This window comes from Engraulis encrasicolus, chromosome 24 (genome assembly GCF_034702125.1).
Source record: "Engraulis encrasicolus isolate BLACKSEA-1 chromosome 24, IST_EnEncr_1.0, whole genome shotgun sequence".
In the NCBI taxonomy this organism is placed as follows: Eukaryota; Metazoa; Chordata; class Actinopteri; order Clupeiformes; family Engraulidae; genus Engraulis; species Engraulis encrasicolus.
The window spans coordinates 18,366,028-18,380,206 of NC_085880.1; the positions used below are offsets into that span (position 1 = coordinate 18,366,028).

General features: G+C 48.6%; 1 protein-coding gene across 3 annotated transcripts in view; it reads left to right on the top strand.

Moving 5' to 3' along the window:
• Positions 1-14,179, top strand: part of fam135a (family with sequence similarity 135 member A) — a 57,268-nt gene that overhangs the window by 23,519 nt on the left and 19,570 nt on the right. For 2 of the 3 annotated variants that reach the window (XM_063191470.1, XM_063191471.1), the window contains 6 exons: positions 3,399-3,538; positions 3,697-3,767; positions 5,426-5,599; positions 6,949-7,075; positions 9,354-9,507; positions 13,649-13,726. In XM_063191470.1, the coding sequence (XP_063047540.1) occupies positions 3,399-3,538; positions 3,697-3,767; positions 5,426-5,599; positions 6,949-7,075; positions 9,354-9,507; positions 13,649-13,726 (744 nt within the window). The remainder of the gene's footprint in view (positions 1-3,398; positions 3,539-3,696; positions 3,768-5,425; positions 5,600-6,948; positions 7,076-9,353; positions 9,508-13,648; positions 13,727-14,179) is intronic. The other variant, XM_063191472.1, reaches the window with a different exon arrangement.

Genomic DNA, 14,179 nt, shown 5'->3' on the forward strand with positions numbered 1-14,179 from the left:
TTCATTCTTGGAAATCTGAAGTGATTCACTTCCCTGCACTTCCTCCCGCCTACACTCTTCCTCCTGTGTCTGTCCAGCCAGGTGTCTGCTTCAGCTAACATCGCCTACTAGTAGAGTAAGATAAATCTAACCCCGCATACGCAGTGTAAAGGTGTGTGCTCAACTTCGGTCTCCGAAGGGGGCGTTGTCCCCTCCTCCTCCTTCTCTTTCGTTGGCATTTGGTGCCAGCTTGTGTAACATGTGCGCTACTGCCATCTACAGCGTTAAGGGAACTCCATTTATTCTCAACCTAAAGTCTCCTAAAGGGGCGTTCACCTGACATTACATGTCTCCCGGAAAAGTCTGGGCTTGATTTTATCTTGCTCTACTCAAAGATGTTAGGTACAGTGCTCTGGCACCAGCCTGCTCTGGCCACAGTGCTGCTGCTGCTGCTGCTGCTGCTGGAGGTTGTGAAACCCGTTTCTCTGGTGGCGACGGCGCTCAATGTATCATTATTGACGTCTCATTGTGTTAGCGGGGCTAGTCCAGGCTTTCAACTCTCTCACTGTCTTGCGCTCTCTCATCACCACACACAGAGAGAATTGGCTTTTTGTTGTGCTGTCTTTGGCCTGTATCCTCCCCGTCAGAGCACAGCTGCGTAGCAGAATAGCCATCTGAGGGGGCGCTGTGGCGCCCCACAATTGGGCTTGCATGCCTACGGGGACCCCAGTTCGAGTCCGGCCGGGGTTATTTCCCGACTCTGCCCCATCTCTCTCTCCCAATGGTTTTCTGTCTCCTCTCGTATTATCCTGTAAAAAAGAAGTCCAAAAAGCCCCAAAAAATACTTTAAAAAAAAGAAAAAAAGAACAGCCATCGAGGGAGGAGGCAGACTCTGCCCCAGCGTGCCTCAGCACTGCACCTTGGGCAGCCTAGTCTAGTCTTCCTTGCCATACAGTATACAGTACAGCAGGGGTATTCAATTAAATGTCACTGAGGGGCAGTTATTCAAATTCCTCCCAGTAAAGGGGCCGAACATGCGGATAACTTTCCAGACAGAACAGATATTAGCTTTTCTATTTCTTAGGAGTCTTGTGATGGTCTATTATGAGACTATTTCAGATAAGATTTCCCTGTCATAGGAGAAATAGGAGAAACCTGAAGTGTTAGTGATCGCAAATTATGCACGGACACTGATAGCGCAAATATTTGTTTTCAAGTTGTTCTGACCTCGTGGGGGGCCAGAACCCGGCCGTCCAAGGGCCGCATCTGGCCCCAGGGCCGCCATTTGAATAGCCCTGCAGTACAGTATATAGGCCTCATCTCACTTTCCACTTTGTTGTTTCACGACACTGCGATTTGCATAGGTCAAGTGCAGGCCTTTTGCTTCGCGCATTATTATACAGTTTAATGTAAATTCTATTTGTTTGGTGCCCTTACATTTGCATTTACCACAGTTAGGTGCAGGTCTTATGCAAACACCAATCAAATGTTGTTAGGTGACCGTGGGAGATATTGCTGTTGAGCAGATGCACATTTCTCATTGAGAACATTCTCCTGTGGCAACTGGCATTGATTGACATTAAAGAATGATATGCGAAGGAGGACTTCAGCAATGTGGCAGCACTGCTTTTTATAACAGTTTGCACTTGATGTTTTATTCCATGTATTTTAATTTATTTGAATCTTTGAAAATATTTGCAATGCATGTCTATTTGTATGTTTTTTTATCTGAAATGTTTGTGATATGTTTTGAATTAGGACCCCCAGGCAGGAAGATTAGCGAACTGCTATGTCACAAGCTAATGGGGATCCTTTAATAAGATGAAAAAAATAAATGATGTAATTTGGCACAGTAGCAGTTTGCTGTTGACCTGGATCATGGGGTGATCTCCGCTGATGCCCTTGCATGTCAGACTTGGCCATGAACAGGCGTGTGCCCTGTTGTGAAGAGAGGGGGCTGGAGGCCCTAGCGTGGCGCTAACGGTTGGGCACTCGTCTGCCATGCGGCCAACCCGGGTTCGAGTCCCTGCCCGGGTCCTTTGCCGGTCCTTCCCCAACTCTCTCTCCCAATTCACCGTCTGTCTCTCTCCTCGACTCTCCTGTCTGATAATAAAAACAATAAAGGCTTGAAACCACCCGTCCCCCTCCCCCCCCAAAAAAAACCTAAAAATGTATATTAAAAAAATTAAATAAAAATGGAAGTGCACCCGTTTCTAACACTTAAACATACAGTTCGGCGGGAATGAAAATCTGTTGGTGCAGACAGCGGCCTAGATGTATCAAACTGTGTTGCCCTCAAGCTCCCGAGATGAGGATGCATTGCTGTATGAACTCTTGGCTCTGCAGAATCTGCAAAGTTTTCTTGTCTGAAGCTATAAGACAGAATAGGCTCAGCAGCACACAGCCAGCAGTGCAATGCAGCCGCAGTGTAAAAAGCGGGAGTCCAATCAGGAGCCATGGAGGCTGTTTTGAGGGTATTTGGTGGAGAGAAAAGGATATGAAAGAACTCTCTTGATTCTTCCGTGTAAAACTTGTGGTGATAATGATCATACCCCCTGCAGTTATTGGCTTTACAGTTGGATCACACAATCACATCACAGCCTATTCACATCAGGCCTTTCTAGCTGTGTGCATCATCTTATCTCTCATAGCGTCTCATAGCTTCATGAACAGGCCTCTTGCTCTTGGTTTAAGTTATACAAGAAAAGATTACCAAGTAGGAAGAGCAGAACATTTTGACAGCTCTGTTTTTGGTTGTTTTTTAATCACTCTTTCCTCCATTTGTGAGATGCTGTGCATTTAATTTTTTTTGCGTTGTTTAGAATAAACCAACTGCGGTGGAAAGTTGAAAATCTTCTGCATATCAGCAAGAAGTGGAAGTGTCTCGGGGATGAATCTCCCCAAATCATTGTTCTCCTGTTACGTAAGGCAACCTTCTGGCTTCATCGTTGCCGGCTTTGTTGATTTCAAAATAAGTACGGCTGTTGTGCAGACAGTAGCCTACTTGGCCGTGTGTAAACTTCTTAATTGAAGCAGGCAGCTGCAGTGGACTGGAACGGGGGAAGTTTGAGCAGTTTTGAGAGCTGAGTTTTTGAATGTGTACCACCTCCCCTCCCCATCTCCCTCCTGTCTACCGTGGTCTTTTCCCTCCCTTCTCTCATGTCTACCTCTTTGAGAGCTGATGGTGTTCTCTCTCTCTCTCTCTCTCTCTCTCTCTCTCTCTCTCTCTCTCTCTCTCTCTCTCTTTCTCTCTCTCTCTCTCTCTCTCTCTCTCTCTCTCTCTCTCTCTCTCTCTCTCTCTCTCTTTCTTTCTTTCTTTCTTTCTTTCTTTCTTTCTCTCTCTCTCTCTCTCTCTCTCTCTCTCTCTCTCTCTCTCTCTCTCTCTCTCTCTCTCTCTCTCTCTCTCCCCCGTCCACCAGGAACAGACCTGGCTTTCCCCGCCAGCGTTCTAGATGACGTCATCTGCAGCAAGACCTTCCAGATCCTCTACAAGAACGAGGAGATAGTGGTCAACGACGTGCTCATCTTCAAAGTCATGATGCTCCTGGATGAGCGCAGAGTGAGTCCTGCCGTTTTTGACCTTTATGTGTCAGTTTTTTCAGGCCCACAGAGTGTTGCACTGCTGATGCCTCGACAAAGCGTCATAGTGTAAGTGTTGTTGTCCTTGTGTGTTGTGTGTAAGAGTTGCTGATGTCCTTGTTTCTCTTGGTCCACCAGGTGGAGGAGTCTCTGAATGAGATGGACTTCCAGCTTGTTCTGGAACTCTTCTTCACCGACGGGGACTACTCGTAAGTATCCCTCTCTCCTTATAACCTTTTAGAAATCTTTCCTCTTGTGCAGGGTAGAGGAACTCCAATGCACTCAAGGTTGCGATGTTTATACTTTTTATTTGGCTACTTGTAGAATTGAAATCATAATAAATCCATTTCAACAACAATGCAATGACTACCGTTTTATTTTGTAGGGCAGTGTAGCCTTGTCATAGCCTAACTCCTGACCCAGAAGCAGTTTGTTGCTCAGCTTGGCAATGAAGGCTATATTGACAGGACATTGACTGTTTTGTAAAGAGAGTAAGATGGAGTTTCTGGTATGCACATGGAAGACCTGACCATCGACTCAGTAGCTCATTGACGTCAGGATTGATTTGACTGGGAAAGATTGTGAAGAGGACATAGTTTTACCACAGTGTGCACAGTGCGGCCACCTTTTACAACAGACCCAGCTTCACTAGTTCCCCTGAAAATATATCTTAATTGTATGCAAATGTAATTTCTAAGATTACTTTACAAAACATGTCGTATTTCATTTGAAACTGCATAACATTAAAATCATACCGGGGTTTAAGCCGGATAAGACTGGGTTCCGCACCCATGTTCTAGTGCCATGATCTTTGTTGTGTATCTGCATTACTGCTGGTGTTCTAGTGTCATGGCCTGTGTTGTGTATCTGCAGTACTGCTGATGTTCTAGAACCATGGCCTGTGTTGTGTATCTGTCGTACTGCTTGGCAAGCCTCAGTGCGACCCTTCACCCCTGCAGGATACTTGATGGGTTGATGCCATTAGAGAGGGTGATTGGGTCTGTGATCAGCTTGTTCCTACGCTAGATTATGTCAACTGTGTGCCGTCTTTAATCTCCTCTCTTTCACCCCACTCCTTTCTCTTTCTTCTCTTCCGCTCACCTTCTCTTCCTCACTCTTCTCCCATCTTCAACTATACCTTCCCCCCCATTCTCCTGTCTGTGATCCTCCCTTCCCCTTTCTTCTCCTCCTATCTCTCCCATCTCATCTTCCTGTCCTGTTCCTCTCATCTGCCCTGCCACCCTTTTCCTCCTCTTTTCCCCTTTATTTCCTCCCATCTCCTCCCTTGCCCCACACTCTCTTCTCTACTCTCCTCTACTTTCCTCTCCTCTCCTCCCCTCCCCCTCCTCCTCTCTCTCCTCTTCTCTCCGCCCCGCCCCTCTCCTCTGTTCTCCTCTGCACGCTCCTCACCTCCTCTCCTCTCCTTCTCATCCTTACCTCCTCTCCTCCTCTGCTCCTCCTCCCCTCTCCTCTCCCCTCATCTCCTCTCATCCTCTCCTCCTCATCTCCTCCTCTCCTCCTTCTCATCCATTCCTCCTCTCCTCCTCTGCTCCTCCTCATCTCCTCCCCTCTCCTCTCCCCTCTCTCCTCTTCTCTCTGCTCCTCCTCCTCCCCTCATCTCCTCTCATCTCCTCTCTTCACTTCTCTTCATCTCATATCCTCCTCCTCTCCTCCTCTCCTCTCCTCTCCTCTCCTCTCCTCTCCTCTCCTCTCCTCTCATCCTCCTCTCCTCCCCTCTCCTCCTCCTCTCCTCTCCTCTCCTCTCCTCTCCTCTGCACTCTCCTCCCCTGCCCTCTCCTTTCCTCTCCTCCTCCTCTCCTCCTCCTCTCCTCCTCACCCCCTCTCCTCCTCTCCTCTCCTCCTTCAGGCCTGAGGACTCCACTCCTCTGCAGAGTATCAGTAGTCGTGTGCTGCGTCTTCACTTCAGTGTGCAGCATGGCGTCCACCAGCACGTCAACGTGATGTTCGACTACTTCCACCTGTCCGTCATCTCCCTGGTGGTGCACGCATCACTGGTGGCCCTGCACCAGCCCCTCATCAGGTAACACACGCGCACACACGCACGCACGCACACACACACACACACACACACACACACACACACACACACACACACACACGCACGCACACACACACACACACACACACACGCACGCACACCAGCCCCTCATCAGGTAGTACGCACACTACACACACACACACACACGTACACGCATCCACGCACTCACGCACACACCCACACACACCAGCCCCTCATCAGGTAATACACACACACACACACACACACACACACACACACACACACACACACACACACACACACACACACACACACACACACACACACACACACACACACACACACACACACACACACACACACACACACACACACACGCCCCAGCCCCCATCAGGTCAGTGTTGCAGCCCAGCGGGGGTTTGACGTGCGCATGATTGGATGAGAGCCCGTGTTAAACGCTGATCAGTCTTCTCGCACAGGAAGTCCGCCGCATTAGTAGAAGCCTGTAACCTATTACAGCCGACAGGAACGCACAGGCCGCTCGGTCGCCGCACCACACCGTGTCTTAACGGGATTAGCTTTAATCTGTATGACAACATTAGCAAGGGTGAGCCCCTTTTAAGACTTGAGCCGTGCTCCCTGACCTTAAAGCCCTGTACTGCCGCACAAAGGCAAAGTGAACTAACTACATATTTTGTCAAAATTGAGAAAAATGGAAAATGGTGCCCATAACACCTCATTAATCTTTCGACATAGTCTCATGGTCCAAATGTGTCCCGTTTTGCCAATTTGCTGTAGCTACAATGTCTGACCTAATATCAAGCTTTTGAAGGCATTTTTCTCAGTTTAAATGTAGGCGCCTGAAGCAACTCAAAACATTATCATTGCAACATTTGTAGTTTTCAGCATTTTCATCAGTTTCAGTGTAGGCGTAATGCCTGCACTTTGCCTATTTAGGGCAATGCAGGGGTGCATTTCTTGAAAGCGTAGTTGTTAGCAGTTAGCAACTTGGGTAGTTGCCAATGGGAAATTGCATTGCAAACAGCAAAGTAGCTAACAAAGTTAGCAACCATGGTTTCAAGAAATGCACCCCAGGCTTGTAGCAGCTAGTCCTCATGGCGGCTCATGACATTATTATTGCACCATTGTAGTTTTCACCATTTGTCTGTAATTAAGGTGTTTCCAGCGGTGAGCCTTTGTCTCTTGGGTAACTCTGTTGATCGACCTGTCTTTGCATTTTGTGTGTCTGTCTTCGTCTGTATGTGTCCGTCTGTGTGTGTCGGTGCGTGTCCGTGTGTGCGCGTGCGCGTCCGTCCGTCCGTGCGTGTGTGTGTGTGTGTGTGTGGGCGCATGTCTGTGTGTGTGTGTAGCTTCCCTCGCCATGTGAAGAGTACGTGGTTGAACCGTAACGCGCCGGCGCAGAGCAAGGACTCCCTCATCCCCCCTCTGGAGAGCGTGGTGTTCGGCAGTAGCTACGTCAAGCAGCTCTCCCCCGATGTAAGGATACGCACCACTACCACAACACACACACACCCACTACATACACCACAAGCACACACACACACACACACCACAACACACATACACACCCACTACATACACACACACCCACTACATACACACACACCCACTACATACACCACAAGCACACACCACCACCACCACAACACACACACACACACACACACACACACACACACACACACACACACACACACACACACACACACACACACACACACACACACACACACACACTACATACACCACAAACACACACACACTAGAGTGTGGCTCGGGACGATTTTTTTCTGTTCGAGCCCGGCCCTCAACCGACAGAAAAGTTCTCGAATCCGACCCGGCCCGAGACTAATTAAAATGTTTGTGTCCGAGCCCGACCGAAGCCTGAGACCAGTGGCATAACTCGAACACACACACACACACACACACACACACACACACACACACACACACACACACACACACACACACACACACACACACACACCACAGCACACACCACTGACTACACAGTAAAGTAAGTTACCGGTAAGTATGACTACACCGTAAGTATCAAACAGCAACAAAAAGGAATGAAAAATGATTTTGTTGCAATGCAGATCAAGACATCATCACTGACGATTTAGTCTGAGGCTTTGTTCTGCCAAGCAAAAACAAGTGAGATTCTTTTGGAAGGTTTTGTAAGCTTTTGCTGGAAATATCACTCGTCCAAACGCCTTGATGTACAAAAAGATGATGTAATATTGCTGCGTGTGTGCGTGCGTGTGTGCGTGTGCGTGTGTACTTACTTACAGCTGTGTTTGTGCGTGCCAGTGGAGCAAGCCCTCCTCTTGGTAGAGTGTGTCGGCCCACATCTTCCACCCACATAGCAGCAGCCACAGACAGACACCTCTAGTGCATCCCTGGATCTCCCAGCGAGCCTTCATAACACAAGCCAAAACCATGTAGAGTACAGGAGCCTAGTAGAGTACATTATAGTTCCGAGAGAGAGAGAGAGAGAGAGAGAGAGAGAGAGAGAGAGAGAGAGAGAGAGAGAGAGAGAGAGAGAGAGAGAGAGCGCGCGAGAGAGAGAGCGAGAGAGAGAGCGAGAGAGAGAGCGAGAGAGAGAGCGAGAGAGAGCGCGAGAGAGAGCGAGAGAGAGAGAGCGAGAGAGAGCGCGAGAGAGAGCGCGAGAGAGAGCGCGAGAGAGAGCGCGAGAGAGAGCGCGCGAGAGAGAGAGAGAGAAAGAGAGAAAGAGAGAGAGAGAGCTCTCATAACACAAACCAAAACCAGTAGCCTAGTAGAGTACGTCAGCCCACTCTATAGCTCTTGTGTAGAGAGCAAGAGAGAGAGAGAGCTTTCCCAGCCAGCTTTCATAACACAAGCCAAAGCCATGTAGAGTACAGTAGCCTAGTACAGTACATCAGCCCACTCTGTAGCTAGCTATTGTAAGATGTGGACCACACAACATCACATTTCATCACACATCAAGGATTCTCTGTGCCCTGAAGGCTGCTGGACTTGGAGAGGCTCAGTCTTGAGTTCGGCAGTGATGCCTAATAATCCTACCAGCCTCCTTTAAACACGCCCACTTCCAACCTCCGCTCAGCTCATCTTAGCAGCCGCAGCTTCAACTGGAAATACACTTTAAAAGTTTATTTATTTATTAAGTTCTTGTGGTTTGCTTCTAAAATGTTGCTCCCTGCCTGCTACAGCATTCTGAATTCTCTCAATACTTCTCTCTGGGGAGAGCGATGCCCAAAGCCCACAAGTTTTCAGTTGTTGTGAAAGAGATTAAAATGCTGCAGTCTTGGCCATCGCTGATTTTGTTTTTAAAACATCTGAGAGAGAGAAAAAAAAACCTCCCCGTTGCTTGCTGCTTTAGCCATTCAGTATGTTTGCATTTATGATGATGTGCGGTGTCTGGATCTGTATGAAGGCGGGGGAGAGTGCGAATATGGGAGAGGAGTGCTGTCGAGCAGTGATTCTCAAAGTGTGGGCTGGGGCCCACTGGGGGTTGGGGGGTGCGCAGGTAGTTCAAGTGGGCCCTGAAATCATTTTCTAAAATTCTGAATCAGACAGGCACACCCAGACAGGCAGGCAGGCAGACAGACACACACGCGCGCATGCACACGCAGATGCACACACATACCCAGTCCCCAGTCACCCCCTCATCAGTAAACACGCACACATGCACGCACGCAGACACACACACACACACACAGACCCACACCCCAGCCAGTCCCCTCATCATTGTCTTCCTGTGGTCCTGTAGGGCAAGACGTTCCTGGTGTCTGACCAGTGTCTGCAGCATGCGTTTGGCCTCCACCAGAGCCTCTGCTCCAGCCTGCTGCTGGCCTACCAGGGCCTCTTCGCTTACTTCACCACCATCACCAAGGACCTGCCCTCCTCGCACCGCATGGAACTGGGTAATACATGACGCGCGCACACACACACACACACACACACACACACACACACACACGTGCGCACGCACACGCACACACACGCCTGTCTTCATCACATTGCATGGAACTGGATAATACATGCAGCTACACTACACGTACTACACACACATGCATACGCATACACAGACACAGACACAGACACACTCACACCATCACCAAGCACCTACCCTCATCACACCGCATGGAGCTGGGTAATACATGCGGCCACAGTACACACACACACACACACACACACACACACACACACACACACACACACACACACACACACACACACACACACACACACACACACACACACACACACACACACACACACACACACCATCACCAAGGACCTGCCTTCACCACCTGGAGCTGAGTAATGCACCACACTACATTACACTACACTATGTGCACACACACACGCTACACTACACTACACTACACTATACTACACATGACACATGCACACCAGCACTTAGTTTTTAGTTTTTAAGTGCTGTCCAGGTCTACCTGCATGACTGTCCTGAAGCTCTAGTTGTCCTCAAACAGCCTTGCTGTCAGGCCATGTCTCAGGGCTTCTGCACACCGGCTCCGACAGCACTGCGGAGCACTTTCGCTTCCGACACAATTCTGACCCCCAAACCCAATTTCACACGAACATAGCATTGATAGTCAATGGGCGGCGCCGACAAAATAGAACTTGTCTCTAATCGCTATCCGACATCCGCGAATGTCCGCAGACATTGGCGCCAGTGTGCTGGGCTCTATTGAAAACAATGGAATCGAAGCAGTGCTCAGCACTTTGTCGGAGCCGGTGTGCGGAAGCCCTCATACTGCTGTCTGTCCAGACCGACTGGAAGGTGGCTACATGGTGAATGAAGCTGCTGCCTGCCTCAGTAACCTCAGGGAGGTTAATGAATGTAGCTGCAGTGGGCCGCTGTTATATTCTTCTCCGCCTCCTCAGCCCTGTGTGAATAAATGCAAATGAGGATGTAAATGTCTTGAAGCAGCGCATGGTAATTCCGCATGATCGATGGACACTCTGGATGTATTGCCTCGGGAGTCTGACCTCCAGCCAGCGTCACAGCGTGGCTGTCACCTTCATTGTCACTTGGGTTTTGTTGTTGGATGTTTGGTTGTCAATTTTGTTTATTGATGGATTTGATGTGTTTTAATGTTTGTTTTAATGAACACACAGTCACACTAACAGCAATCAATCATTTAACTTTCCCGATGTATCCTCTTAGGCACTCTAGACATTGCTCACTCAGGCAGTAACTAACCAACCTTGAATGACTCCTAATAACTTATTTCCTTTGAAGTGAATGAAATATCTTCGTCTGAGTAAGTCTGTTTGCAGTAGTGCGGGTTTGTGTTAACCTCTGCATCCCTTTTTTGCACTTCATTGGTGCGTGTGTTGTATGTGTTTGTTTACCTGTGTTAACCACGTAATTTCAAACATTACCCATGTGAATAAGAGAGTGTTTGTTTATGTGTGTATGTGGGTTTATACATGCTTTTGATCTGCCACATCATTTTAAACTGTCAGTAACTCCCTAAACACCTGCACACCTGTACGTAGCGGAGCCCCGCCCCTACCCGTTGCTGACTCCTCCCACATACGCTCACCTGCTCTCTCCCCTTCTCTACTGGCCTTGATTAGCCAGAGCAGTGCTCTGTTTTAACCCCCTGTAGCCCGGCTGGAGCAGTGCTCTGTTTTAACTCCATATAGCTCAGCTGGAGCAGTGCTCTGTTTTAACCCCATATTGCTCAGCTGGAGCAGTGCTCTGTTTTAACCCCATATTGCTCAGCTGGAGCAGTGCTCTGTTTTAACCCCATATTGCTCGGCCGTAGCAGCGCTCTGTTTTAATCCCATATAGCTCAGCTGTAGCAGCGCTCTGTTTTAACCCCCTGTAGCCCGGCCGGAGCAGCGGTCTGTTTTAACCCCATATAGCTCGGCCGGAGCAGTGCTCTTTTTTAACCCCATGTACAGGCATGCAAACTTGCCACCTTTCGGCGAAATTCGCCGTTTTGAAATAAAAATGGGTCATTTCTGTGAATCGTGCAGATCCGAGGAGAAAATGTTGGGGGGGGGGGGGGGGGGGGGGGGGGGGGGGGGGGGGGGGGGGGGGGGGGGGGGGGCTCGAGCGAGGAGAAAAGTGTTAGGCCTACCGCAGAAAATGTCACTCTGTAATGACAGGGAGATGCTACAACAACCGACAATGACGTTTGACCAATCACCAGTATTTGTATGTGTCGGCAGAGCCAATAACAAGAACGAGCTCAATCTAAGTCCCGCCTTCATACTTTGGAAAACAGCTCCTGGAAAAACGGAGGTCTCGCGCTAGTCGGAGTCTGGATCTGGCGAGAATTTACTTTCTCAATCAATATGAAATGCCAGACGATCTGTCACAGATAACGTTTCCCAGAGAGGTGTGAGTGAGTTTGCATGGTTTTGCAAGTCTGCATGGTTATCGAACAGGTACCCCACACCTCTCATGATCAAATGGCTTAACTGCTCTAATATTCATTTCGGCGTAAAGTTATGCACAATTTCTATTTAAGATCATGATTCTGCAGGCCTTTTCTTGTATGACAACAATAAACAGGACGCTAGCGTTTCGATGAGAAGTGAGTGGATGTAACAGCGACAGTTGGTTTAGTTGTTTTTCCTGATAATTTGACTCAGCAGCTTCCCTGCCTTCGTGAAAAAGTATTTCTTCTCAAAAGAGCTCCGTTAATGGAAGCTTGGTTACACGCCGCGTGTTCCTCTTATGCTGCTTCGGTTAATTGTTTGACATGTCCATGCACGTCAACAGTAGAATATTTCATTTTCTGTTTGCTGTATTGTCAGAGAGGTCTCTGGTATTGTTTAGCTACCGGTAGGCGATACGAATTATAGGCAATGCAATTGACATCTGATTTTTGCGCGAGTGAATCCAACCGGCAGTAGAGTTTTAATGACTGAGTGGGCTGTGGGGAAAGGCTAAAGTAGCTACCAGGTAATAAACCAGGTGAAGAAGCGCATGTAGCCTGCGCGAGGTAACCAACATCGTGCATCACTGCAGGCCGTAATGCGCAAGAGAGAGAGAGGGGGAGAGAGAAGCCTAGGCCAGTCCGTCTAGCCTTTGACACGGGACAAATTACAACAGTAGGCATAATCATTCCAAGTGTAATCCCTAGTAAATCATGACCTATTAAAAATATACCGATTTATATTTAGTGGAACATACTTTTTTTTCAAGGTCAAAGTTGGAGCTTTCCTCCCGTCCCTACTCATTTTCCACAGGGAGATAACAGATACTAGGTGAATGGTCTAAAATTTGAGCTGTTTGAGTAACATTTCAGTAGCTAATTCAAACTGTGACAAAGTGTTTGTTTTTTTTGTATTGGAAGTTTTTTTGATGATTAAATATGCTAATGAGATCACAAACCAAGCAAGTGTGTTGAGGGGGGTGTTGAGAAGGAGACTGCTGATGAGAGGAGGGGGGTTCTTAGTTGCCATTGAGGGGCATTAGTTAATTTTTATTTTTCAATAGGCCTACTAAGGGTTTTGATTGGTCAGTTGTTGGGGGAAACTTGCGATGAGAACCACTGCTCTATCATGATGTAATTTAAAAAACTATTCTACCTATCTACCTACCCACCCCCCCCCTCCCCCATCAGACATTACAGCTAAATCATGGAGTGACAAAGTTGGTTGGCAGTTCTCATATTCACTGTCCCTTGGCCGCTAGAGTATGCTCAAAATTCACAATTAAAGGACGTTTTAGCTCAATCTTCTCCCCCCTAGTTTGAGACAGTTATGACCATCCACTGTACACTCCACACACATGCACCTGCCTGCGCGTGTGTGCACTGCACTAAGCCGTGCCGTGCCGCGCCGCGCCGCGCCGCGCTCTTGTCACCTTTTTCACCCCTGACCAGTTTGCATGCCTGCATATAGCTCGGCCGGAGCAGTGCTCTTTTTTAACCCCCTCTGTATCTAACACCTGCCCTTGGCTCTAACAACACTAATGCCCTGATGAGTAAGCTTGCAGGGAGACTTTGAAGCACGAGAACCAAACCAAAAAGTTTGAAAAATGTCCCTATGTGTGCAATATCCCCATTCCACTAGCCAAGCCCAGCATGCAAGTGCTTTATGAAAGAGTTCTGAGAAGACCTTACCCCCGCGGCCTCAGGCACGTCACCATAGGTATGTTCCTCCACCTCCACCTCCACGCCTCCTCTACGCCTCCTCTTCTCCTCTTTACCAGCTAATAGCCTTGTACCCTAGCTAGACCGCCCTCCACCTCTCACTCTTCCTCCTTGGTCCTTTCCTCCCTCCGTTCTCTCTCTCTCTCTTATTTCTTTTTCTCTCCTCTCCTCTCCTCTGCTTTCCTCTCGCCCTTTCCATTCCTCTCCCCTCTGCTCTCTTATCCTGTCCTCTGTTCTCTTACTCTCCTCTCCTCTCCTCCACTCCACCCCTCAACTATATTCTCCTCTCCTCTCCTATCCCCCTCTGTTCTCCTCTCCTATCCCCCTCTGTTCTCCTCTCCTCTCCTCTCCTCTCCTCTCCTCCCCTGCCCTCTCCTCTCCTCTCTCGTCTCGTCTCCTCTCCTCTCCTCATCTCTCCTCTTCTCTCCTCTCATCCCCTCTCCTCTCCTCT